We start from the raw sequence: 23190 nt of genomic DNA on the forward strand, positions 1-23190 counted from the left end.
GTTTGTGTCGGTTAAACCAAGCTTAGACTTCGGACATGTTCCTTTTGGTACTTGCATAATGTTCAAACGTACGGCTGCTCAAGCGTTGCGATCCCGCCGCCTGTACTCTCGTATTTCATGTACGGCACAGGTAGCTAGAGCACGACCTGCTCGGTCTGTAGTCATAGCTTCTTCTGCAGCTGCTACCGCAGGCCTACTCTGGTATTCGTTTAGTACTACTATCCACAACGACGCTATCATGACACCAAAGCTAGAAGATATATCCAAGTCCGCCCAGAAAGCTTCTGCATCTAGTACTGGAGTCACGGAGGACGATGGAAGTATATGTGCAGTCGTGTGGGGTTCCAACCAGTGAGCTGTACAATCATATGTTTACTAGATGCGTATGCTCATGCTCACATTCAGGTACAACGTAATCAACCCAAACGAACCCGGAGTCCAACGGGTACAGTGCCCCGTAAATTCTAGTTGGCTAAAAGACGTCGCGCTGCGTGACTTGGCACTTCATGAGCGACATGCTGCTTGTGTAGATGCAAGGGGAGATGTATACCAGTGGGGTGACGGATTCTTTGGCTCAAGTTCCACATCAAAATCAGAGCCACAGGGACCGAAATTGACATTACGTGGTCATGTAAGACGTTTTGCCCTGTGAGAAGGCATTGTTACTCAGTTTATGATTTGGTTAGGACATCATTCAGCTTCAGCTCACCGAATCTCGAATATATGCTCTATCAGCTTCGGGAAAAATATATGTCATCGCGGCTAATGCAGAGCAACAACAAAAGCCCCCTCCGAAGCCACTTTCTGCTAGTACTATGTCCTGGTGGACACCCGGCTGGATATGGGGAGCGCAAGGAAATGCCATCGACTTCGCGGAGATTGTACCTAGGCAGAAACTCGGTTGGGGTGAACAGTGTGTACCAGTTTGTCATCTGAGACTATGAGCTCATACCAACCTAGATTCGTATCTATATCAGCAGGCAGGAACCATCTCTTGGCATTGACATCTTCTGGTCGGACAATGGTTCATCCCATGAACAAAAACGCAAACGCACATGGACAACTTGGTCTACGGAAGTTTGACATTCCTAATCCAAGTTCTACTGACACCGTTTCTCCACCTCGCATTCCTGTCGAGCTAGTTCCAAGAGCAGTAGCTGACCCGTTCGCTAAAGCTTCTCCTTTCTCGCGTTCGGCGTCATCATCTGTGCCGCCTTCCATATCCACCAACATTGGTGGAATAGATGACCAGCATATTAGATTTTCAGATGCTCTCTTTGAGATTCCCTCTCTCCAAGGCGTCAAGGTCTCTCAAATTGCAGCTGGAGGTCGCACCAGCTTTGTAATGACAGATTCAGGTAGGGTGCTTGGCTGGGGAGCGAATGAGTTCGGGTAAATATACCTATCAACACGCAAAATCCGCTAACACTTATTCCAGCCAGATCGGACTGGGTGGAAACATGACTCTTGACACAATTATCCTGCCGACAGAGGTGGTTCTGTCGAGAAACGTACCCGGTTCTGTCCGCACTAGATGCATCGACATTTCCGCAGGCAAGTGAGAATACTGGGTCTTTTTTTACCTATACCTAAATTCATTGTGCAGGTGGTGATCTGACATGTTTCGTCGCCGAACGCACGGATGGCGAATCCCTCGAATATGTAGACATTCTGACTTGTGGTAACGGACAGTGGGGAGGACTAGGGAACAACCTCTACTCGAATGCCCAAGGGAACCCTGTCCGCGCAAAGAACATCAGCGGTCTCCGAGAATGTCAGTACCTCATCATTATAGCCTTACATGCACTCATAAGCCCCTTGTAGATAACGAAGCTAGCCGGACCATGTCCCCCATCTTTCCTCATGCTATCTCGGTGTCTCCCACTGGTCATGTCCTGCTGACTTTGGATACACAAGCCCATGGAGGGCAGGGTGGCTTGGGCCGGGATCTGGTCGCCTGGGGAACAAATCACGACTATCAGCTTGGTACCGGTAAGAGAAGCAGTCTTCCTGTACCTACCACCTTGGAGCGTCCTGAAGGCGGCCGATTTATCCTGGGTCAACGGAAAGCTCTGGTGAGGGACCTTGCTGGTAACGTATGGAAAAAGAGAGTCGAAGTCGAGCAGTGTGCAGTCGCAGGGTACGGTAACAGCATTATATATTGGAAGATCAAGTAGATAATCGAGTGTGGGAGATACTAGTCACCAGCGACCAATCAAGCTTCAAGGTTCTTATTGCACGTGATTTTCACATGACCGTGATGCGGTTGTGGCACGATATAACTAACTCTGTTAACTACCATCACGCGATGGCGAGGGACCTTCAATCAAAAGATCCTCAGCTACAAGAATGCATGTGCGCGAACGATAACATCTCATGTTTCACGTACATCGACGTCCTAATCTCGATCTATTCAATGCAGTAAATTAATTCGGGAGATGACGAGCATCATTGATCCCGCGGATGACTACCTCACAATAACCGCGGCTGAAGAGCAAATGAAGATCAATTATGCCAGAGGAAAGAAAGAGAACGAAGAGGCGTATGCGGATTTGAAAGGTATGGACATCTCTACCTCACGACTTGTCGGTGATCATCTTCATCCTATTTCCAAGCCTTGTCTCGCGTCTTAGAGGCTGCCAAGAAATCTTCGATGCGACCGCCAAACGTGCCCTCTTTAGAAAAGCACGCATCCCATCTCAATGAACTTGACGGATCCAGGTTGTCCCTAGCTAAGGCTATCCGCGACGCGGAGGGCTCTCTAGCCAGTAAAGAAGCTGAACTGGCAGCCCTGAAAGAGCAAGCGCGTTCATTAGAGGAATCAGATCCTGCCAAGGATCACCAGGCTCAGCTAGATGGTTCTGCGTGAGTACCATGCTGTATGACATGAGAGGCAATTGACCCTGCTACTTCTCTAGATTGCGCTTGAAGATCTACAGAGGGTTAGGGTTCGAACCCGTTCTCGACAAGGACGGGCGAGTGACCAAGATGCTTGTGCGTGAGTGTATTACATTTGAGTTGTCCCTTAGAAGTGTGCTCTAACATCTTGTTTAGGCAGCGAATCTAGTGACATTTACTCCTTCCCGTCCGATGGAAGTAAATCAGATTTTGATGATGCCGCTCAGCTTTGGAGGCTGGCAAGCTCATGATGATGTCAATTTTAAGGACGACTTTATCTGTTACTATACACGCTGTGATACTAATGCCTATATCTATTTTCTTTTGGTCCTTCCTCTGATGTCAGGCTTTGATACGGGACGAACCAATTTGATGTACAGGACACATCTATTATAGAACGCAGTTGACGCTGCATGAGATATAAGATTACATCCTCCGTAATCAAACCACGAGCACTTAAAATGCTGGTATTGTGTTTAGAGGGAATCAACGATCATAGCTGTTGCCCTTCGCTGATAACCCATATTTTCTTCTCCTTGGATTTCTTTGCTACCTCCCGTATCTTCGCCTCGATAGCATTCTTCTTCACCTTATGCGCGCGAAGCTCCTGGTGAACGCTTTCCACGATAAATGTCAGGTTTGCCGTCGCTAAAGTCGTGATCTTGCTGATGAGTAGAGGGACATGTGCATCAGGGAATGTGGTCTTCGGCGTGGACGCTAGGGTAGCACGCTTGTTCGCTGGAGCCTGAGTAGCAGCAGCTGATGACTCTGCAACGCCGTTGTTTCCTGATAGCCGATTGGGTAGGGAGGGAACTGCGAACTTGGACTCATCATTTAGTTGCTGAATTTCTTCGGCAGTCTTTGCGACGAAAGTGAAGGGGTCGATTGGGTATTGGGTATCTGTAGCAGGCGATCAAAGACGGTTCAGCAAACTCCGTGAAGAACATACCATTAAATAGCTGTATACGGTATGGCTTGAAAGCATCATATTCACATTGACCTATGACCGACTCCCACAGAGGACCTTTGATATAGGGGACGAGAGGGACCACGATCTTCCGCTTCTTTTCAGGCTGTTTGCTAAGAAGCTCTGCTTTCCTCTTTGGAGGGGGCAGGGGTATGTCCAGAAGTGAAGGTGATAGGTCCCCGTCATCCGGAACAACTTCTTCAATCTCATCATCATCCACTAACCAGCTTTCCAGATCAGAATCATTCTCCTCGCCGTCACCCTCCTCATCGTCATCGTCGTCAACGTTGTCCGCGTCTGCTGCGCCTTCATCTTCCCACTCCTCTCCAGAATCGTACCCGTAATCTCGGGCGAGCAGATCACGAGTGAAAGGTGATCTAGGACCAACGATGCGCGAGTTCTTCGTCCAGGAACCATAGTAGCCAGGACGCGCATCCTCATGGAAAATCAAGACCTTCGCTGGAAGCATGTTCCTGTCCCTAAGGATGTTTGATAAGTAGCGAACTTGAGATGTATCCCCAGCTATTTCAGCATCATTGAGCTGGGAATATATATCTTTCGTATTACATGGGCTGAAGGATTTGAAGGAGGATTTCGATCGGTCGCAAGGCTGCGTGAGCCGAAGCGGTCGCAACGACCGTATAATATCCTGAAAACGCTCTGTATACAATATAAACGACATGAACTGGCGTGCTTTGATGTACGCACCTTGCGCATTAGCTCCGACATGATTGGATGCTGGTGTGCGATATACGAACACATCAACGTCATTCATCTCCGAGGCTTGGGCATCATCGACCATGATAGCGTCTGCATGGCTGAACCCCGAGGTCTGCTTCTTCCAAATTGACTTGCTAGGCTCTAAGAACCAGTTCACTGGCGCCATTTCTGCGTCTTTCTTCAAGACAAAAGGCTTAAACGTCTTCTGAAAATCTGATTCACTAGTGGAAGTCCCACAAACGGGTTTTGAAGGTGATTCGCGGGGAGGAGCCTTCGCCTTGCCGAAGAAATTAGCCATAAGAGACCGGGATTTGTCTTGAGTCGCCTTTTGCTTCTTCTCTTTTTCGACCTTGGCTGCCTTCCTCTCTTCCTTCTCTTTAGCCTGAAATAACAACATTAACTGAATAAATTTGCTACGCAAAGACCAGCGTACTTTGGCGGCCTTCTCTGCATCCGTAGCTTTTCGTTGTCGAGCTTTTGGAGTTCCACTCCCAGACTACCCAAGTTTGTAGTGAGTCAGTGACATGGGAAAAGGAAAGGAGAACATACATCGATATTTTCGGGTTCATTGGCACTCACACTCGGATCACGCTGGGATGTCGAGGCCTTGAGCTCTGTTGCATCAGCCTGTTCTGCGGTGGCATTGCTCGGTGGATTGGGCTTATTGATGTCTTTAGCAGGGAGCTTGTTAGTACCTTTCGGGTCGAGGATTGCATCCCGTTCATCCTGCGGTAGACTTTCGAAGATTGCGCGAAGGTCTGTCTTGGCCTAAAAAGATACGTCAAGGAAGACAATTAAATTCGAGACAATACATACCTGGACGCGTTCAGCTATTCTTGTCTCGGCTTTCTCCCTGGCAGACTTGGGTAGCCAATCCCTATAGTCGTCTCTGACCTCCCATCGCCAAACGCACACAATAGGAGGGAGTTTATATCCCGATGGCCCATCCAGGCCATAGTTCGTCCTGACCATGAGCGACTGAATGGCATGCTCCACCACGAGAAGAGGCAAAGCAACTGATATACTTTCGCGTGAAGAGTCATCGTCCTCATCGAAGGATGGCAGAAGTTCGGAGCGGATATGCTTCGCAAGTGGAGTGACACCCTTCTCACTAGATGTAGAAGTCAGTAACGACTTACGTGGGTCGCCATGTCCCAAGCTCACCTCTCTTGCGCAAGCTTCACTATCAGCGGCTTATGTTCGTCTGGAATAGAAGTAAGTGGGGGGTCCTGCCTCTCAATTCGCTGCTCGATCATCTCCCGAAACTTGACAATTTCTATTGAATAGAAGTTTAGATTGAGCGCTCTCGAAACGGGAGGACAGACCCTGCATGGCTTCCGACGACTTCTCAAACGATATGGGCTTCTGCTTGAAGATAACTTTTCCATTTTTCAACTCAGCAAGAGGTTTCTTTGTTACTATATAGCAAAATGACGCGTCCGCGTGAGTGCATCCGGGATAGAAGGCTGGTCGACTGCTCACCAGTAGATGTTGATGCGCTGGAAGAATCTGACAGGGATTTTCAGCTATAAAACATGACATTCTTGCGCAGGGCATACCCCTTTTCTCTGTATCTGCCATTTGTGCAGAATGATTAGAATCACGACGTAGTCGGGAACGAAAAAAACGCGTGCTTTAGCCCAGTCGCGTCGTGGATGGATTGTGACTATTGTTATGTGGGAAACCTTTTGCCGAGTCGTGTTCGTGACGTGACAGTTACGCGTTTCCGACGCGATTCAACTTATGCCGCGTGAAGGAGATAATATCTAAAGAACATCCAAGGGTTGTTTGAGGATGGCGTTTTTTCAAGCAAAGTCGACATCAGCAACGTCGAAACATTCTGTAGACCCAGCACATCAACCATGGGTAGAAAAATAGTCAGTATGTTCGTTTTGCTCTGTGAATCTTCTCATCACATGCAGTCGACCAAAGACCATAGATGATGTCTCGGCACAAGAGCATACAATCGCAGTACTGCGGAAAACACTGGTCTCGACGAATGTATGCAAGTCTTTCTTACTTATGGCGTGGTTCTTCCTCATCCAAAGTAGCTCCCTCACATGTTGTTCTATGGACCCCCCGGAACTGGTAAAACATCCACCATTCTTGCACTTGCAAGGCAACTCTTTGGGTGCGGCTGATTTCATTTTAATTTTCCCAAACTCACTGCTCTGCCAGACCTGATAACTTTCGAAACCGAGTCTTAGAGCTCAATGCATCAGACGAGAGAGGCATCAGCATAGTCAGAGAGAAGATCAAATCATTCGCCCGTCAAACACCTCGAGCACAGGCAGTGGCATCAGATGGAAACGTTTATCCCTGTCCGCCATACAAAATCATCATTCTCGACGAAGCAGATTCCATGACACAAGATGCGCAAGGTGCATTACGGCGGATAATGGAGACCTACGCCCGAATAACTCGTTTCTGTCTTGTTTGCAATTATGTGACAAGGTGAGAGCACTTTTTTTTCTCCCTGCAGTCACTGACTACTACAAGAATAATCGAACCTCTCGCGTCTCGATGTTCAAAGTTTCGTTTCACGCCTCTTGATTCGACATCAACCTCATCCCGACTCTCTCACATCGCAAGCGCAGAACATATTGACGTTAGTCCTGAGGTCATTTCTACCCTGATCGAGACCTCTGGTGGTGACCTTCGTCGCTCCATCACATATTTGCAATCTGCGTCTCGATTATCTTCCTCCACCAACCCTCCGGTGCCAATCACGCCTCACGACATCCAGGAGATAGCAGGTGTTGTTCCAACTGCTGTTATAAACGATTTTGCGAAGACTCTCGGCGTATCCGTCGTCGAGGACATGGATGTTGATGACTTGCCGACAAACTGGAAACTGAAGGGTTTCAATGCCGTCCAGAAAAAGGTCAAGGGCATCATGCGAGAAGGATACTCAGCATCACAGACACTCTCACAGGTTAGTGATTCATCAAAGCAACTGAACTTGTCTGACATCGTTATAGCTTCATGACACTATCATACTGCATCCGACGCTGCCTGCACGACAAAAAGCAAAGTGCGCTCTCGCTTTTGCAGAAGCCGATAAAGCTCTGTGTGACGGTGCTGACGAAGAACTATGGGTACTCGAGGTTGGGCTTCGCATTCACAAAGCAGTTACCACATCATGACGTTCTAGTGATATACATGCCACACCATAATAGCGCCGGCCCCAGCCCCCTGACTCGCATTCATGTTTTGTGTTAAATGCAAACTAGTCTTTTTATTCTCCTTTTGTGTTGGCAAACGACTGTTTAATCTCATGTGATTCTACTGTCAATGCATGATATTCTTTGACTTGTAAACTAGTAATAAGTGTGACAAGATACAAATTTGTTGTGGGTTCAAAACCTGCTCATCATTTGCCTTTTACCATGTTTTGAACATTCAGTCATGGATGGGTTTATCTTAAGTAGTCATAGCCAACTGGCACCAGAACAGATCAGAAATCTGCTCTCTTGGGTGAGAAGTACAAGTGCATGAACACGGCATGACATTTACCTATCTTCCAAAGCAATCGGCACCCTGCATACACCAGTCGATCACTCTGGCTTTAGTTCTGGCGACATACGTCCCACTTTCTGGCATCCAAAGTTCAAGATCGTCTTTCTCCCAGTTCCTGAATCATATGATGCATGAAACTCTTGCTGATGCGTCTACCCCTTCCCAAGTCAAATCTACAATGTCCGTCAACCATCCTGCTATCAGAAAAAGGAAGGAACTAGTTGCCGGACAGTAAACACGCACAACGGCTAAATGAATTATCCAGTATCCTCCAAACCCCCACGCAGCCCAGATACCCATATTTCCCTAACGCCCTCCCTAAACCACACGACATTCCACTCCACCAAACCCCTGCGCATATCATACACTGTCGTCGGAAGGAGTGCCAGCAATGCGAGGTGCGGCGTGACGAGGTGGTACGTGAGCGTAGTTCCTGGGCGTGAAGGTGAGAGCGACGTCGCTGCTGAGGGGTAGAAGTGGGGCTTTGAGGGTGGAACGGGGGATGTCGATGACGAGAGTGGCGGCGTTCCGACAGGACTGGTGCTGGAGGCGGGAGTTGATGTCGTGGCTGTAGGTGGGGGCGTTGGTGCTGGTGTTGGGGAAAACCGACTCGTCCGTGAATCGTTGGCGTTGGACCTGGTGGAATGGTTTGAGAGCGGGAGGGAAAATTATGACACGTACGTACTTGTAGAGAGGTCCGAAAGAATTGAGCATGGATAGGTAGTCACAGCAGAGATTGTGCGTGGCTTGGTCAACGGGTGAGGTATCTGTTGCAACGTGGATTTTACTGGATGTGTCGAATAGGAAAGCTTTTGGGGACGCTGTGTTCTGCAAGCGATGAGACGTGCCCGTGGAGATAAGTGGCAACGAAGGCACATACAGAGCAAAAGACATTTAATAGTTCTTCGAGATATGGTAGGGAATCAATCAGTTTATGGAGCACGCGAGAGAACGCCTCTCGAAGAGAATGGTCGTATATGGAGGTGAGATGGAAATTGAGAGGGAATTGCTCAAATTCGGGAGATTCGTCTACGAGGCGGTCCATGACGCGTTCGTGTATCTGGCGGAAGTTTTCTACGTGCTGTTTCATGCAAGAGCAAAGATGTATGCGGGGCTGGCGTACCGATCTTGTCGTCCTCCTGAAGTCTTTCCGCTTTGTGGACAAACACTTCTAAATTTATGTCTGGGTTGATTTGACATGCGGCGACAATAAACTCTACAAGCTTTGAGACGGGATGTTGGTAGAGATCCTGTGCATCTGGATGAGAATGGTAGTCAGTGTATGAATTCAGCACACGTACTCGAATATCTATTACAAAGACTATAGTTGAGAAATCGGCGAGAGATGCGCCGAGTGTGTCGACGGTGACGTTTCCTGGACAGTCCCATATCTCCAACGGGATGACGGTGCTGAGAAACGATGTTCAGTACAAGGTACGAGCAGAAGTCATGGACAAGGACATACTCGATGAAATGCTTTGCGACACGCATGGTGGGCTCGAGGTAAAAAGTCTGTTTTACTGGAAGATCATCGAAGAGGACTTGGAGTATGGAGGTCTTTCCACTCCTGTGATAAGTTAGAACTGGCAAAGGGAGAAAACATGAAGATTCACCTTCTCATACCCAGAAAGAGTATTTTTGTCCTGCTGGTTCCAGTGGAAATGGCTGTGCTTGAGGAAGAGCTCATCGCACACATAATATGTACTCAATGAAATGAAAGTAGGGAACGTTAGCAGTACGGAAGCTTTGGGATTAATATTAATATTCAACCCCACATTGTTCTGAGAATGGCTGAGATTGCATGAAATTGTCTGAACTAAGCGACACAATCTCAACAGAAAAATGAGACTAATAGCACATGTGTAAATGTGTGTGATTGTGCTAGATTGTGTGGATGCAAATAATAGTGGTACTCAATTCAACTTTTCAAACATTTCAAAACTCGCTTAAACGCTTTAAACTCCCGGCTAAAGCTTCAACAAACTCGCGTAACAACAGTTGAATCATGCTCGGCACGTCGGCACAAAGTCGGACATTCAAACACTTAGGATTTTCAAAGTGTGCTATACAGAGGGGAAAGTCGTGCTTTAGAGTAGCAAAAGTAGCCGGGGCATAGATTCATTGTGGGTAGCAAGTAGGATCCAATAGACTTTGTATTTCAAATGACTGCGTTAATAAAATTTAAAAAAAAATTACTCCGCAAGAATGAAATCAGCCATAGGTAGCAAGTACCGGACGGAACAAATAAGTGCTGGGGGAAGGAGGATGAGATGGACTGAGAGCGGGTCGTCGGGGGTTTGGTGGGAATTTCAAACGGTTGGGGGGGCAGGAGCGGGTGATGCAGCAAAGTGGCGTTTCGTGCCCGCGACTTGGGAAGGGCTACCAAGGGCACCAGGAGGCGCATAATGAGCGCCAGTGGAGGGCGTAATGGCAACATGTGGGAAGGGACCTATAGTGGGAGGAGGCACATCATGAGCGCTAGCGAACGGTGTAGCGCTGAAATGTGTGGGAGAGGGTGAAGCGCCAAAGGATGTGGAGGGACTCTGAGGATCTGATGTATGCACTTGGGTCTGAGGATCTGATGTACACGCCTGGGTCTTCCCACCGCTGTGAAGGATAGGATCTGATGTATGCGCCTGGGTCTTCCCACCGCTGTGAAGGATATAACTCGTCATAGTTGTCGATGATACCAAGTGAAGGGCGGAGCAGCGGCTCTCCCATAAAGATAAGGCGTTGTTGGTCAGGTGGGATGTGTGTGGGACCTGGATTAGAATAGATTTCCTGTAAGATAAGGGTGAATGTAAGCTACAACTTGCAATAAGCACAAAAATCACTTACTTTGGGTGGATGGCACCTGGAAACTTGAATTATGTCCTGCTCAGTGCTGCAGGTGAGCATGGAGGATGTGAGGTCAACGACGGCACCAACGTGCTCAGTGTGAGACGGAACTTCGGAATTTTCCGAAATTTCAAACTCCGACAAAAAGTGTGTCACATATGCATGAAATGGATGGGAGGTTTGATCCCCTCGACTCCTGCCCTACTGAAACTATGCCTCGTCCATCTACACGCCAAGAACTCCTTGATATCGTTGATCAGGCCACACTTTCGTTGGCCAAGCTACAGTACCAGGACATCCTGGACGATTGGTCCGACCTTGAGAGCGATTCTGACTCTGACTCTGAGGATTCGCTTTCTAGCACCTTGGATGATGATGACATCATCAGTCTATCCTTTAGCTCCTCATCCCCCCCCTCCCCCCTCTCCCCTATGACAGGGATATCCAATTTTTCCAGTGATGATTCTGTATCTTCCGATGATTCTGTACTGCCTTACGACAGGCTCCAGGACACGATTGATGCACTTCGTGATGAGGTTAAGAGGGCTCGTGTACTCCACAAGCCTGACGAGCCTCCTCCACGAGCACCCCAGCTTCACATGCTCATTCACCATGAGGAACATCGCCCTCACTTATTTCGGCAGAAACTTCGTGTCAGCCCTGAGATCTTCGATGACATTCTCGATTATATCTCTGATCACCCTATCTTCCAAAGCAAATCCAACAATCCTCAGCTCCCCATCTCCATCCAGCTCGCTATTTTTCTGAATCAGGCAGGCCACTATGGTAACGCCATTACTCTGGAGGATGTCGCTCAATGGGCAGGTGTGAGTGTTGGGTCCGTGGTTAATTGCACTAATCGTGTGATGATTGCGGTGTTCGATGCCCATGATCAGTTTATCTGCTTCCCAGCAGCTAATTCTGAGGATGTTGACCTGGCTTGTAAATTTGCCGAGTCACGTACTTGTCCTGAGTGGAAGGGTGGCTTTTTGGCCATTGATGGCTCGACCATGAATCTTTTCACCAAACCAGGCTATTATGGGGAGACATTTTATGATAGGAAATCCAGGTATTCCCTGGGCTGTCAGGTATTTTTTTTCCCCTTTCATATTCAAAAAATTGATTTAATTTTAGGCTGTCATCTTGCCCCACAACCTCCTTATTGTTGATTATTCCCTTGGTCATCCCAGGAGTGTCCATGATGCATTCGCTTTCCGATCTACTCGCCTCTATGAAGAGCATGCTGACCTTCTGCCTGATGGTCATTGGGTTTGGGCAGATAGTGCATATCCATTAGAGCCATGGTGCATTGTTCCCTACAAGAAGCCTCGCAATGGACGGTTGACAAAGGACCAGAAGACATTCAATTATCATCTCTCCAAGGTTTTTTTTTTCTTCTGGTTTTTCAATGAATTTAATTTTTTTTAGGTTCGTGTTCGTGTTGAACACACATTTGCGGTCTTGAAGGGACGGTTCCAGTCCCTTCGAGAGCTTCGCTTCCGCATTCAGGCTGAGAAAGACCTTGATTTTGCTGTGCAGTGGATTAAGTGTTGTATTATCCTGCACAACATGATTATTCGCTTCGAAACTCATCGTCGCAAGGAAGATGGAACATATGAAAGCTCTCTCAAGTGGGCTCGTGAAGAGGGGGAAGACTTTTTTGTTCAGGAGCTTGAGGGTCCAGATGGTGATGAGGTCATTGGTGACAGGACATATGATGGCACTCCAGGTCAGGCTGCTCGTGCAAAGCTGATGGATGATCTCTTTGATAGTCCTCACTCAAATGCACAACATAGGGCTGAATAATTCCTCTCAGATTCAATTTGACATGTACTACCACAAATAAATATGTACCATACATGTATGTAGCTATGTACTATGCATGTATGTAGCTATGTGACATCAATCACAAGAAGTACTCACAATGACAAGCAAAACATGATGACAACAAATGAGAGACAACGACGACAAATGAAAGATGACGACGACAAACAAAACATGACGGCGACAAACAAAACATGATGATGACGACGACGACAAAACGATGCCAGACTCACAAAGCTCAATCCAACCCTGGAGCCTTATTGCCCTGCATCATCTGGTGGTATTGTATCTTGAGCCGCAGGGTTTCGGCCTCCTTGTCAAGCATGAGCGAATGCGCTTCGTGCACCCGTATATCCGTCTCACGAAGGCGAATTTCGGCGTCCTTGTCCTCCTGCTGGCGCTGATGGACGAGGCTAGCTTGACTAGCCTCGTGTGCACGAGTGTCGCGGAGCCACTCGTACTTTTTCGTGTCTCGGGAGTGCTCGCTCTTCGCACCCAGCTTCGCGAGATAGCGCTGGTGCTTGCTCTCGTGGCGCGACAGGGCGCTAGACTGCAGGCTCTCGATCTCGTCCCGGACCAGGCCTACCTGGTCCTGGACATCCGACCTTGCCTTCTTTTTCGAGCTGCCCCCACTGTTGGGCAGCGAGGTCTGCGGGGTGGGAGAGATGACGTAGTCCGACGACGGCGTGGTATTGCGCGTCGTCGAGGAGGGTGTAGACATGCTGCGGGCCATGTCCGATGGCCCTTTGCGTCGCGCTCCATGGCTTGACGGCTTGTGAGCGCCGAATGCCGAGCGACTGTCGTATAATGGCGTTGGGAGTTTGGTGCGAATTGCGAACAGCTGGGGGGCGTCAGGAGGAGGGGAGGGCGATGCAGCAAAGTGGCGTTTTGTCCCCGCGACCTGGGGAGGGCTACCGGCACCAGTATCATCCAGCATTTCTTCGTCGTTGTCGTCGAGGTAGTCTAGTGCGTTGCCGAGGGGGGCATTAAGCGGGCCACTCCCGGAGTCAGGAGCATAATCGTCCAGGATAGTGACATCGGGGGAATTGCGCAGGCCGGGAAGGTGTGTTTGAGGGGGTGTGAAGGGGGGAGCAAGAGTCTGAGGTTGAAGGAGTTGTGGGTCAATGGGGGGATCGCTGTAAAACAGAGGATCTGATGTACGCGCCTGGGTCTGAGGATCTGATGTACGCGCCTGGGTCTGAGGATCTGATGTACGCGCCTGGGTCTGAGGATCTGATGTATGCGCCTGGGTCTGAGGATCTGATGTACGCGCCTGGGTATGAGGAGACACATTATGAGCGCTAGCGGATGGTGTAGCGCTGAAATGTGTGGGAGAGGGTGAAGCGCCAAAGGATGTGGAGGGACCAGCCCCACCACGTGGTTGAACCAGGGAGTAGAAAGAACCTGCGTGATCAACGCCAGGCTTGGAGGAATAAGTCTTTGCGGCCAATGACGGATTGGAGTGCCAGATTCCATCGAGGTCCGTGTACCACGGGAACTCCGAAAGAACTGAGTCTACAAACACGATAAACCGATTAAAATAAGCTGAGAACAAAAAAAGACAAAGGATGCACCCAGAAGATTTTTTGCAGCCGTCCCATCAAGCGGCATCACGCTGGCACCTGTGTCACCGAATCTAGCCTTCATCTTCTTGTATTTTGTTCTGAGACTTGAGGGATTCCATTAGCGCATGTATGAATAAGAAAAAGAAAAGAAAACTCACCTGTTAATGCGATTGTTGATGGCATCGCGGAATTTCTTCTGATTGTCGTGATATGCGTGACCATATTTGGGGTGATTGGTGAAGATAAGTTTAGCGATAACGCTACAGATTTGGCCTTTGTCCGAGCCCGAGGGGCTGTCATTGACGGGGGACATCGCCTTCTTCCCCTCAGAATAAAAGAGCACCCTACAATCAGCAGGGTGAGACGTTAGATAATTCACCAAGACATCTGTTAGGGCAGTTTCGTTATGCCACTGGATGGTCAATCGTGGTCCAGATTCGGAGGGGACCTTGGATTGTCCCTCAGAGGGAGGTACAGAGAGTGCTGAAGGATCCATCGAGTGCACTCGAGCATCAGCTCGAAGTCTTGCAGAACGACGTGCACGTTGACGAGTGGGAGGCATGGTGTTTCAAAGTCTGCCCTGCGGAATTCACCTGACTTTGAATTGATGCACATGACACCGAGTTTGTTGAAGCTTTAGCCGGGAGTTTAAAGCGTTTAAGCGGGTTTTGAAATGTTTGAAAATTTGAATTGAGTACCACTAATGTTTGCTGTTCATGCATGCATGGCGCATCAGTAAACCGGTGAGTTCTTGCTGGGGATTATCCTGATTATGGTGTTTTTACATAGTCATATATTGCTTTATATTCCAATGTGACGAAAACCTTTCCTATATATTAGTAATATTACGATCCCCGACTCCGTGCACGTTAGTGAGGACATCTCGATCCGGGACATCCGAGACATCCGAGACATCCGGCCCCCATCCGACCCACTTGCATGTATAATGGAAATCTCACGGTCACAACATACCACGTGACCCACGGCGCCGCCGTGTCGCGGCTGACACCGTGACCATGGCTGCTACTAGTACCCAGCTAGCACTTGCAGGTAGAACTCTCTCCTGGCAGACTGTTGACTCTCAGGAGCCTTTTTAGAATGGTTTGAGGCCCAAGGGATGAGGTGGAGGACCCCATTACAGTATTCATTCAATTATGTACACTTAGGAGGTCTAAAAATATGAAATATTTAATATTTAATGACATGTGACATGATACAGTGAAAGATTACGAAAAAATGTGTGAAAATGGTAAAATAATTGAGCTCACTGTGTGCAACAGTGAGCACGAAGGTTTCGGCAATGAGCGCAGTGAGCATGTGAGTGTACTTACCTATTTTGGTCATCATTTACACGTCGTACATGGGAACTACACATGATGCTAAGTCAACCATGGGTCATATGGCGTTATAGGTGCACATTTATTATTGCGCATTGCGCACCCTGCGCATTTTGGTGACCTGTTTGTCATTGCCTGTTTGGTACCTGTTGTGACATCTGCGCGCTGCCCGTTCAATCAGTGACTCAGACTCTCGCCATGTACTCTTTTTGCTAGTATTTTTTGGAGGGCTGCATTGTCTTCTACAACGTGTCCCCCTACTACTTACCTGGCACATCAAATGGTCAACATCAAAGCAAAGAAGGGGGATGCTATTGTCCTTGTCGTATGTAGATGTAATGACAGTGCAAAATCATTAGTGGTCGATGCCCGAGTCATTCAGCTCAAAGAGTATTGTAAGTATCATGCTGCAGTAGTGAAGTATAGTGCAAAAAAAGCAAAAAAGTGCAATCAAACACGTAGACAAGAAACTGAAACATCAAAGCATCAAATGAGATAATGGATGGGCCTAATAGCATATTCAGATTCCCAGGGATTGACTATCACCAGTGCAAAAGGGTCATTGGGTCGAGGCTGGTTGCGCCATAAAATATCATCATCGCTCACAGAGACAATCGTAACTGGATAGGATAATTCAGGGAAAGTAGCACATCACCTGTTCATGGCAGGGTGATACTTAACCATGTCTAACTATACACAGTACATTTTGTAAGTTTGTCTCGGAGTCACCAACATGAAGCTTCATGAAGCTTAACAGGCACGATGCCTCACTGGTTCTAAAGATCGGGATCTCTCTTGTGATCTTGATGCTACTGGAAATGTTTTTCTCAGGCTTCCAAGAATAGCGCTACCACCGGAAAAATTACCAAATTGGGATATTCCAATAATCTCACTATTCCCACATACCTCCCTGGCTCTACTGCTGCACCAGAGCTTTCCCCTTACTCACTCATGTATATAAGTAGTAGAATGGCATGTACATACATAAAATGATACAATAGACCGCTTTTTTCATTGTCTGAGAGCTTGTACAGCAGTCTACAGTGCTGACTACAATATGTGCATCCCAGGACTAAAACATATTCGGTTTTTTGCCCCTTTAGCAGGGAAGCAATTCTGACTGTATATATCATATATTAGAGTGTTAATGAATATATTACACTGCTTGTTTGAGCCTCTGTAGTGTCCTACATCAGTAGATATGTTAAATTCATGAATACCTCTCAAAAAACATAAACCAGTTCGCATTTTTTAGTGTTTAGGTATATAGACTGGTGAATATTATTTCTAACATCTCTTTACTAGTATATACATCATATCAAGAGTATAGGTCAGCAGGATCAGTCCCTAGGGTCATATGTATTGTCATCTTCCTGGTGGTTCACTCTCTGAGAAAATTTTTCCTGCAGCTCCGGCCCTCTAGGATGGTAGGTAGTCTTTTACTATGAACATATGGAATATATTTATCACATAGGTATACCAGAACAATACCAGGATCCTTGTCTACAATCCAAAGTCACTTTTTGCCTACAATGTACCATATTTTCGCATTTTTGAGGTTTTCCACTACATTCTCACTACATAGACTATACCAGCTGTTCATATATCACTTATAGTACATATATGAAGCCTTCCAAAGGCCATGATCAGGCAGAAATATGTCAGAGTAATGATATCAAGCACATATCTCCTATTCTCACTGATAAGAATTCCCAGACATGAATATAGTAAAATATTATGATCAGACTATCTTGGAGTACACTATATATACCAAGTAATACAGTCCTCGACTACCAGAAGGATCCATGAATAATTGACGGCAGGGGAATCCAATAGATAAGAAATAGGTCATGGGAAAGTCAAAAGTCCAAACATCGAAAAAGTACTATGCACCAACAGTCTATGCAAGGGTGGTCTGACCATAATAATGCAACAAATTGAGACCACAACACTTCCACATCACCTTTACCTTCACAACATATATTAGTATAGTATATTTAAGTAGTTTACAATGTATTCTATACATTTTTAATGAAATCTTCGCCCTAGACAGGGTTGAAATATAACATTTGCATGATTGTGGGATTTGCCCCTATATCATTGATATCATTACTCTGACATATTTCTGCCTGATCATGGCCTTTGGAAGGCTTCATATATGTACTATAAGTGATATATGAACAGCTGGTATAGTCTATGTAGTGAGAATGTAGTGGAAAACCTCAAAAATGCGAAAATATGGTACATTGTAGGCAAAAAGTGACTTTGGATTGTAGACAAGGATCCTGGTATTGTTCTGGTATACCTATGTGATAAATATATTCCATATGTTCATAGTAAAAGACTACCTACCATCCTAGAGGGCCGGAGCTGCAGGAAAAATTTTCTCAGAGAGTGAACCACCAGGAAGATGACAATACATATGACCCTAGGGACTGATCCTGCTGACCTATACTCTTGATATGATGTATATACTAGTAAAGAGATGTTAGAAATAATATTCACCAGTCTATATACCTAAACACTAAAAAATGCGAACTGGTTTATGTTTTTTGAGAGGTATTCATGAATTTAACATATCTACTGATGTAGGACACTACAGAGGCTCAAACAAGCAGTGTAATATATTCATTAACACTCTAATATATGATATATACAGTCAGAATTGCTTCCCTGCTAAAGGGGCAAAAAACCGAATATGTTTTAGTCCTGGGATGCACATATTGTAGTCAGCACTGTAGACTGCTGTACAAGCTCTCAGACAATGAAAAAAGCGGTCTATTGTATCATTTTATGTATGTACATGCCATTCTACTACTTATATACATGAGTGAGTAAGGGGAAAGCTCTGGTGCAGCAGTAGAGCCAGGGAGGTATGTGGGAATAGTGAGATTATTGGAATATCCCAATTTGGTAATTTTTCCGGTGGTAGCGCTATTCTTGGAAGCCTGAGAATCACCAAAGGAATCAGAAGCCGTTAAGCTTAATTGTAGGGGATTGATAGTTTACAAACAAACTTACAAAACCATACCGTTTCTAGTCAGTGAGTATTATGCTTAATTTTAACAGTATAGCCTGAGCACATGCAGCTGGCGCACTTGGAACACTCAGCTGACTGAGTGAAGGAGGGGACTCCAAAGGCAGGAGTAGTGTTGCTGCGGCTTCCGGCTCGGCTCAGCTTTTCCACGGCTCGACTGGTGGCTTTAGCCGAGACTCGGATCTCACATTACGGCAGTTCCCGCAGCTGGCTAGCTGCAAGCTGCAGCTTTGAAGCGGCTGTGTAAGTGGCTAACCATTTAGACCATGGCCAGCGCCGCCCCACAGGATGTTGTCGATGTCATTACTCATATCGCTGACGAACCTGTGCAATCCTACGGACCATCGGCACCCCCTGAGTCTGGGTCTGGCGCTTGTCTGCCTTCAGTCACTCCTGCACCTGGAGACCCTCAGCTGATCACTGATACTGATATTGAAGACAGTGGTTACAACACTCCAATCAAACGCGGCTCATCTACCATGGTTCCATTCTCTACCAACGCGCATTATCGTATCAATACAATCAATGGCCTTGGGAAAGAGGTGTTACCCTTCGCAGTGGGTCTGATGCCCGTTCAGCAATTTTTGGATGAATTCTTTCCAAGCAGCCAATTACTGGATCACGGATATACTCCTCTCACTAACTGTCACGAGTTCCAAATACGAACCATTATACATTCCTAAATTCTAAGTCCTTTAAGCGCCCAGTCACAGCGCCTGTTACTAAGAAAGTATTTATAGTTGAAGATGTCCCAACAACGGCGTCTATTGTAGAGTTAACTAAAGAACCTATGAACGAGTCACGTGACTTATCGGAATACGCCGGACTAAACTTTATTCCAAACGACCCTGACAGAATGTTCCAGAACCTTACGGTTGCTGCGGCACATGTCATGACATCATAGTTATATATAGAATCGTACGATATCATCTTATTATTTGATTGGTAGTTAGTTCAGACTCAGTTTCGATCTCAGTTACAAATATGTGTATATAGGTAGTGTCTTGTAGTCAGTAGTTCTTTAGTTCAAACCTCTTGTATCTCCTAGTGAGCAATCCGAGACGTACCTGCTGCCTTATCCTCTTTGTGATTATCTTGTTGTTTGAGTCCTAGTCTCTGCCCAGCGTTAATTTGTTATTGGGTTGTGACATTAGGTTTGAACTATAGGAGACTCCGACTCTTGCGTTACACTCTCGCACATCTCTTTCTTTGCTTGGCCATATTGAAAGTCTTTTCATATCGTCATTCAAACAAAGCCATTTACTCTTTGCCCGGTCTAAACAACCGAGACCCATTCATCACTTTTTTGCTCATTTGAGCGCATTTCATACCTATCCGCTTTATTAGTTAGTAGTCCTATACCAGGCCCTGTCTTACCACAGCCGCCAGTATACGGAGGAGTTGACAACATTAGGTGTCTCTCTACAACTTTGAGTGCTGGCCCAAAACCCTGCCTGCTCAACGTTACTATAGTTTCCTTTTACCTATCCTTTTTCATCACGCACGTAGGCATTCATTTCGAGTCAATAGCGGAACTGTCTAGACGACAAACCGTGCTTTCGACCTACGAGGATTTAGAGACATACCCTAGTGAGACTCGCACTTGTAAGCTTCGGCTGGAAGAGTGATAACTTGTCCTAGGCTTGTACCCTCAAAACGGAGATTGCATTGTCCCTAGTTTTTCCCACTCGATCGAGTATAGTTTACGTATTCTTTCTTAGTCAGTATTAGGGAAGTGTCAGTGTGGGATTTTACCAGAACCCCTTGACCCTGAGCCAGTGGTAGATCCGATCAGATATCGGGGACCACTCAGTTTTCCGTTACATAACTTTTCTCTTTTCATCACTATTCCCTTTCGGAAGAGCCCTTACGAGCAGCTCTTCAAACAGACATCAGTAAATCGGGTTCCAGAAAACAACTGGTACTATGTCTGAACTACCTCCCCAACCTACACAACCTGTGGTGCTACCCACTACTCCAGAACAAGTAGTGCAGTACATTCATCAGGCACTAGCAAACCAAGCGGATCAATTTAGAAGCAAGATCCTGGAGCTAGAAGAGAAGAATTCGATCCTACAGAAGGCAAACAAGGATCTTTCACTACACCTGGAGATGCAGGAAGACGAGACTATGAAAATACAGTCTCAACAGACCTCTTTCGGCTCCGCAGGAACAACCATGCTCAACCAATCCCCCCCCAGTATCAAATATGCAAAACCCTCGGACTTCACAGGAGAAAAAGACTCCGTGGAACTTCAAACATGGATTGCACAGACGGCACTATACTCATCGCAGTGGCCAGCAATACAAGAGGTTCAAAGAATAGGGGTCTTACTTTCTTTCATGAAAGGCGCTGCAGGCAAATGGGCGCAACCATACATTGCCAGACTCCCAGAAACGGGCAACAAGAAGATCACCATGGAAGAATTCAAAACAGATCTCGAAGCCATGTGGGGTCAAGAAGACCGTGAAGGGAAGGCGGTCCGAGAGTTGGAATCCCTTAAGCAAGGATCTTCAACTGTTCCCGAATATGTGGCTGCTTTCAAACAAAAAGCCGCATTAACATCTTTCTCAGACTATGATCAGAGACAAAAGTTCAGGACTGGACTTCAAGACCGCATTAAAATGCAACTCGCTCATGTTCCCTACAGGGACAAGGACACCATGAAGAAACTGGTGGAACATGCGATCCAAATCGGACGCAATTACGAGGAGCTAGATGCGGACAAGAAAAAGACAAGCTGGTGGACCCCAAGACAGGGTACCAAGAACTTTGAGTCAAAGGCCGGTCCGAGCAAAGACTCTGACGCCATGGACGTCGACTCCAGAAAGCAGAAATGGGCCCCAAAGCCACAAGGAAAGACTGGATCTTTCAAATGCTATCGCTGTGGAGGAGAAGGCCATATGGCTAGAAACTGCAAAGACGCAGTCGCGCCCAAAGCGCAGGTGAAGGCTACTACAGTGCCAAAGGAAGAGAACCCGATGCCGCAGTGGTTCAAAGACTGGACTGCTAGCAAGGAAGGCAAGGGTTTTTAGAAGGGTCAAAGTCAAAGTCTGCGAACTTAGACCCGAACAATCGTTTCTCCATTCTATCTACGTTTTCGGATGTATCAGAAGTATATATTAAATCCAAATCTGAGCATTTTTATATTCCGATTACGTTGAAGGGAAAGAACCGACAAGCAGACATGAAAGCGTTAGTAGACTGTGGAGCGTCAACATTATTTATCAGTGAAAAGTTTGTGAAAAAGAATGAGATCCGGTGTCGTAAATTATTAAGACCTATTCCGGTTAAAAATATTGATGGCTCGCTAAATGCCGCGGGATCAATGACACACTTCGCAGAACTAGGTCTAAGAATCGGTGACCATGTTGAGGATGAAGCAGCCTTCATGGTTACGGATCTAGGAAACGATGATGTTATTATCGGCATAGATTGGCTAAGATATCATAATCCGGAAATAGACTGGAATGCTGGACAATTTGCACTTTCTCGATGCCCGGTTAAATGTATTACGAAAAAAGAACAAAGACAAAAAAATAAAGAAAAAAGAAAAAAGAAAAAGAAAAAGAAAAGAACAAAAAAAGACAGAAGAAGTGCCAGATCTGATTCCCACAGAAGAGGATGACGAAGAAGACATGGCGATGAAAAGGGCGACGGTCGAGGAAATAGAAGATGAAGAGTATCCTGGAGAATGGATCAAATATAAAGCCTCGGTCGCCACGGAGCAGAAGGTTGCAGAAGAAGCAACGAAGGTGAAGAAATCGGTTGAAGAGATGGTTCCCGATTGGCTTCACGATTACCTGGGAGTTTTCTCAGAAGAAGAATCTAAATGTTTTCCTGAAAAAAAGAAATGGGATCATGCGATAGATCTTAAGGACAATGGCGATCTTCCGCCGAATGCGAAACCATACCCTTTGTCACCTAAAGAGATGGACACTCTGAAAGATTGGTTGAAAGCTGAGACCGCACTGGGACGTATTAGAGAGTCACAATCCCCAGTGGCAGCACCTTTCTTTTTGTGGCCAAGAAAGATGGCAAGTTAAGACCGGTAATGGACTATAGAAAGCTCAATGAGAAGACGGTTAAAAATGCGTATCCGCTACCGAGATCTCAAGATTTAATTGATGCTTTAACCGGTGCCACGATGTACTCCAAGATGGATGTACGATGGGGGTACAATAATATTCGCATGAAAGAAGGAGATGAGTGGAAGGCGGCCTTCAAAACGCCGTTTGGTCACCATGAACCAACCGTAATGTACTTCGGGTTGACGAACTCCCCTGCCACGTTTCAAACAATGATGAACGAGATATTCAGAGATTTAATTGATGGAAAGACCGTAGTTGTCTATATTGATGATATTCTCGTGTTCACAAATGGCGATAGGGAGCAACACCAGAAGGTTGTACGAGAGGTACTAAAACGACTAAAAGAGAACGACTTGTATCTGAAGCCTGAAAAATGTAGCTTCGAACAGTCGG

At 46.5% G+C, this 23190-nt stretch overlaps 8 protein-coding genes across 8 annotated transcripts; 5 read left to right on the plus strand and 3 right to left on the minus strand.

Moving 5' to 3' along the window:
• The first annotated feature begins 27 nt into the window (after positions 1–27).
• Positions 28–2277, plus strand: HD556DRAFT_1328738 (regulator of chromosome condensation 1/beta-lactamase-inhibitor protein II). Its single transcript, XM_041301621.1, has 7 exons — positions 28–351; positions 406–631; positions 687–913; positions 961–1392; positions 1439–1554; positions 1607–1774; positions 1825–2277. The coding sequence occupies exons 1-7, from the start codon at positions 59–61 to the stop codon at positions 2175–2177; spliced, it is 1815 nt and encodes a 604-aa protein (XP_041165885.1). The 5' UTR covers positions 28–58; the 3' UTR covers positions 2178–2277.
• Positions 2278–2308: 31 nt separating this feature from the next.
• Positions 2309–3149, plus strand: HD556DRAFT_1429185 (uncharacterized protein; the record flags this gene model as incomplete). Its single annotated transcript, XM_041304792.1, has 5 exons — positions 2309–2355; positions 2423–2559; positions 2616–2865; positions 2919–2998; positions 3055–3149. 5 exons carry the CDS (start codon positions 2309–2311, stop codon positions 3147–3149), a joined length of 609 nt encoding a protein of 202 aa, XP_041165886.1.
• A 193-nt stretch (positions 3150–3342) lies between these two features.
• On the minus strand, positions 3343–6279 carry HD556DRAFT_589141 (uncharacterized protein). Its single transcript, XM_041311029.1, has 10 exons — positions 6145–6279; positions 6068–6094; positions 5911–6003; positions 5750–5861; positions 5402–5696; positions 5135–5353; positions 5019–5081; positions 4574–4967; positions 3848–4525; positions 3343–3798 (listed from the first exon to the last, which is right to left on the minus strand). The coding sequence occupies exons 1-10, from the start codon at positions 6164–6166 to the stop codon at positions 3392–3394; spliced, it is 2310 nt and encodes a 769-aa protein (XP_041165887.1). The 5' UTR covers positions 6167–6279; the 3' UTR covers positions 3343–3391.
• A 21-nt stretch (positions 6280–6300) lies between these two features.
• HD556DRAFT_1328746 (P-loop containing nucleoside triphosphate hydrolase protein) lies at positions 6301–7859 on the plus strand. Its single transcript, XM_041301622.1, has 6 exons — positions 6301–6462; positions 6508–6586; positions 6637–6716; positions 6764–7039; positions 7085–7520; positions 7567–7859. The coding sequence occupies exons 1-6, from the start codon at positions 6380–6382 to the stop codon at positions 7729–7731; spliced, it is 1119 nt and encodes a 372-aa protein (XP_041165888.1). The 5' UTR covers positions 6301–6379; the 3' UTR covers positions 7732–7859.
• Positions 7860–8361: 502 nt separating this feature from the next.
• On the minus strand, positions 8362–9791 carry HD556DRAFT_1227124 (Gtr1/RagA G protein conserved region-domain-containing protein; the record flags this gene model as incomplete). The annotated part of the gene is made up of 7 exons (XM_041297135.1): positions 8362–8740; positions 8790–8932; positions 8985–9178; positions 9228–9354; positions 9406–9514; positions 9570–9671; positions 9718–9791. 7 exons carry the CDS (start codon positions 9789–9791, stop codon positions 8362–8364), a joined length of 1128 nt encoding a protein of 375 aa, XP_041165889.1.
• A 3213-nt stretch (positions 9792–13004) lies between these two features.
• On the minus strand, positions 13005–14893 carry HD556DRAFT_1437304 (uncharacterized protein; the record flags this gene model as incomplete). Its single annotated transcript, XM_041305688.1, has 3 exons — positions 13005–14281; positions 14341–14435; positions 14490–14893. The coding sequence occupies 3 exons, from the start codon at positions 14891–14893 to the stop codon at positions 13005–13007; spliced, it is 1776 nt and encodes a 591-aa protein (XP_041165890.1).
• Positions 14894–15347: 454 nt separating this feature from the next.
• Positions 15348–16788, plus strand: HD556DRAFT_1303617 (uncharacterized protein; the record flags this gene model as incomplete). The annotated part of the gene is made up of 7 exons (XM_041299613.1): positions 15348–15381; positions 15551–15648; positions 15885–15993; positions 16028–16063; positions 16369–16376; positions 16500–16629; positions 16739–16788. The coding sequence occupies 7 exons, from the start codon at positions 15348–15350 to the stop codon at positions 16786–16788; spliced, it is 465 nt and encodes a 154-aa protein (XP_041165891.1).
• Positions 16789–18305: 1517 nt separating this feature from the next.
• HD556DRAFT_1328765 (uncharacterized protein) lies at positions 18306–18746 on the plus strand. Its single transcript, XM_041301623.1, has 3 exons — positions 18306–18498; positions 18526–18620; positions 18690–18746. Exons 1-2 carry the CDS (start codon positions 18315–18317, stop codon positions 18618–18620), a joined length of 279 nt encoding a protein of 92 aa, XP_041165892.1. The 5' UTR covers positions 18306–18314; the 3' UTR covers positions 18690–18746.
• Positions 18747–23190: the final 4444 nt, after the last annotated feature.

This window comes from Suillus plorans (genome assembly GCF_016647745.1).
Source record: "Suillus plorans strain S12 chromosome Unknown HD556scaffold_4, whole genome shotgun sequence".
Lineage (NCBI taxonomy): Eukaryota > Fungi > Basidiomycota > Agaricomycetes > Boletales > Suillaceae > Suillus > Suillus plorans.

Excerpts from the sequence above, each read along its gene's own strand:
- HD556DRAFT_589141 (XM_041311029.1), bottom strand. The coding sequence starts at position 6,166 with ATGGCAGATACAGAGAAAAGGG. Across the intron at positions 4,526-4,573 it reads TGTCGGAGCTAATGCGCAAG|AGCGTTTTCAGGATATTATA; the intron begins GTGCGTACATCA and ends TATTGTATACAG. Across the intron at positions 3,799-3,847 it reads CCGTATACAGCTATTTAATG|ATACCCAATACCCAATCGAC; the intron begins GTATGTTCTTCA and ends CGCCTGCTACAG.
- HD556DRAFT_1328765 (XM_041301623.1), top strand. The coding sequence starts at position 18,315 with ATGATATATACAGTCAGAATTGCTTCCCTGCTAAAGGGGCAAAAAACC. Across the intron at positions 18,499-18,525 it reads TCTACTACTTATATACATGA|CAGTAGAGCCAGGGAGGTAT; the intron begins GTGAGTAAGGGG and ends GCTCTGGTGCAG.
- HD556DRAFT_1328746 (XM_041301622.1), top strand. The coding sequence starts at position 6,380 with ATGGCGTTTTTTCAAGCAAAGTCGACATCAGCAACGTCGAAACATTCT. Across the intron at positions 6,463-6,507 it reads CAACCATGGGTAGAAAAATA|TCGACCAAAGACCATAGATG; the intron begins GTCAGTATGTTC and ends CATCACATGCAG. Across the intron at positions 7,040-7,084 it reads GTTTGCAATTATGTGACAAG|AATAATCGAACCTCTCGCGT; the intron begins GTGAGAGCACTT and ends GACTACTACAAG.
- HD556DRAFT_1328738 (XM_041301621.1), top strand. The coding sequence starts at position 59 with ATGTTCAAACGTACGGCTGCTCAAGCGTTGCGATCCCGCCGCCTGTAC. Across the intron at positions 1,393-1,438 it reads TGGGGAGCGAATGAGTTCGG|CCAGATCGGACTGGGTGGAA; the intron begins GTAAATATACCT and ends CACTTATTCCAG. Across the intron at positions 1,775-1,824 it reads CATCAGCGGTCTCCGAGAAT|ATAACGAAGCTAGCCGGACC; the intron begins GTCAGTACCTCA and ends AGCCCCTTGTAG.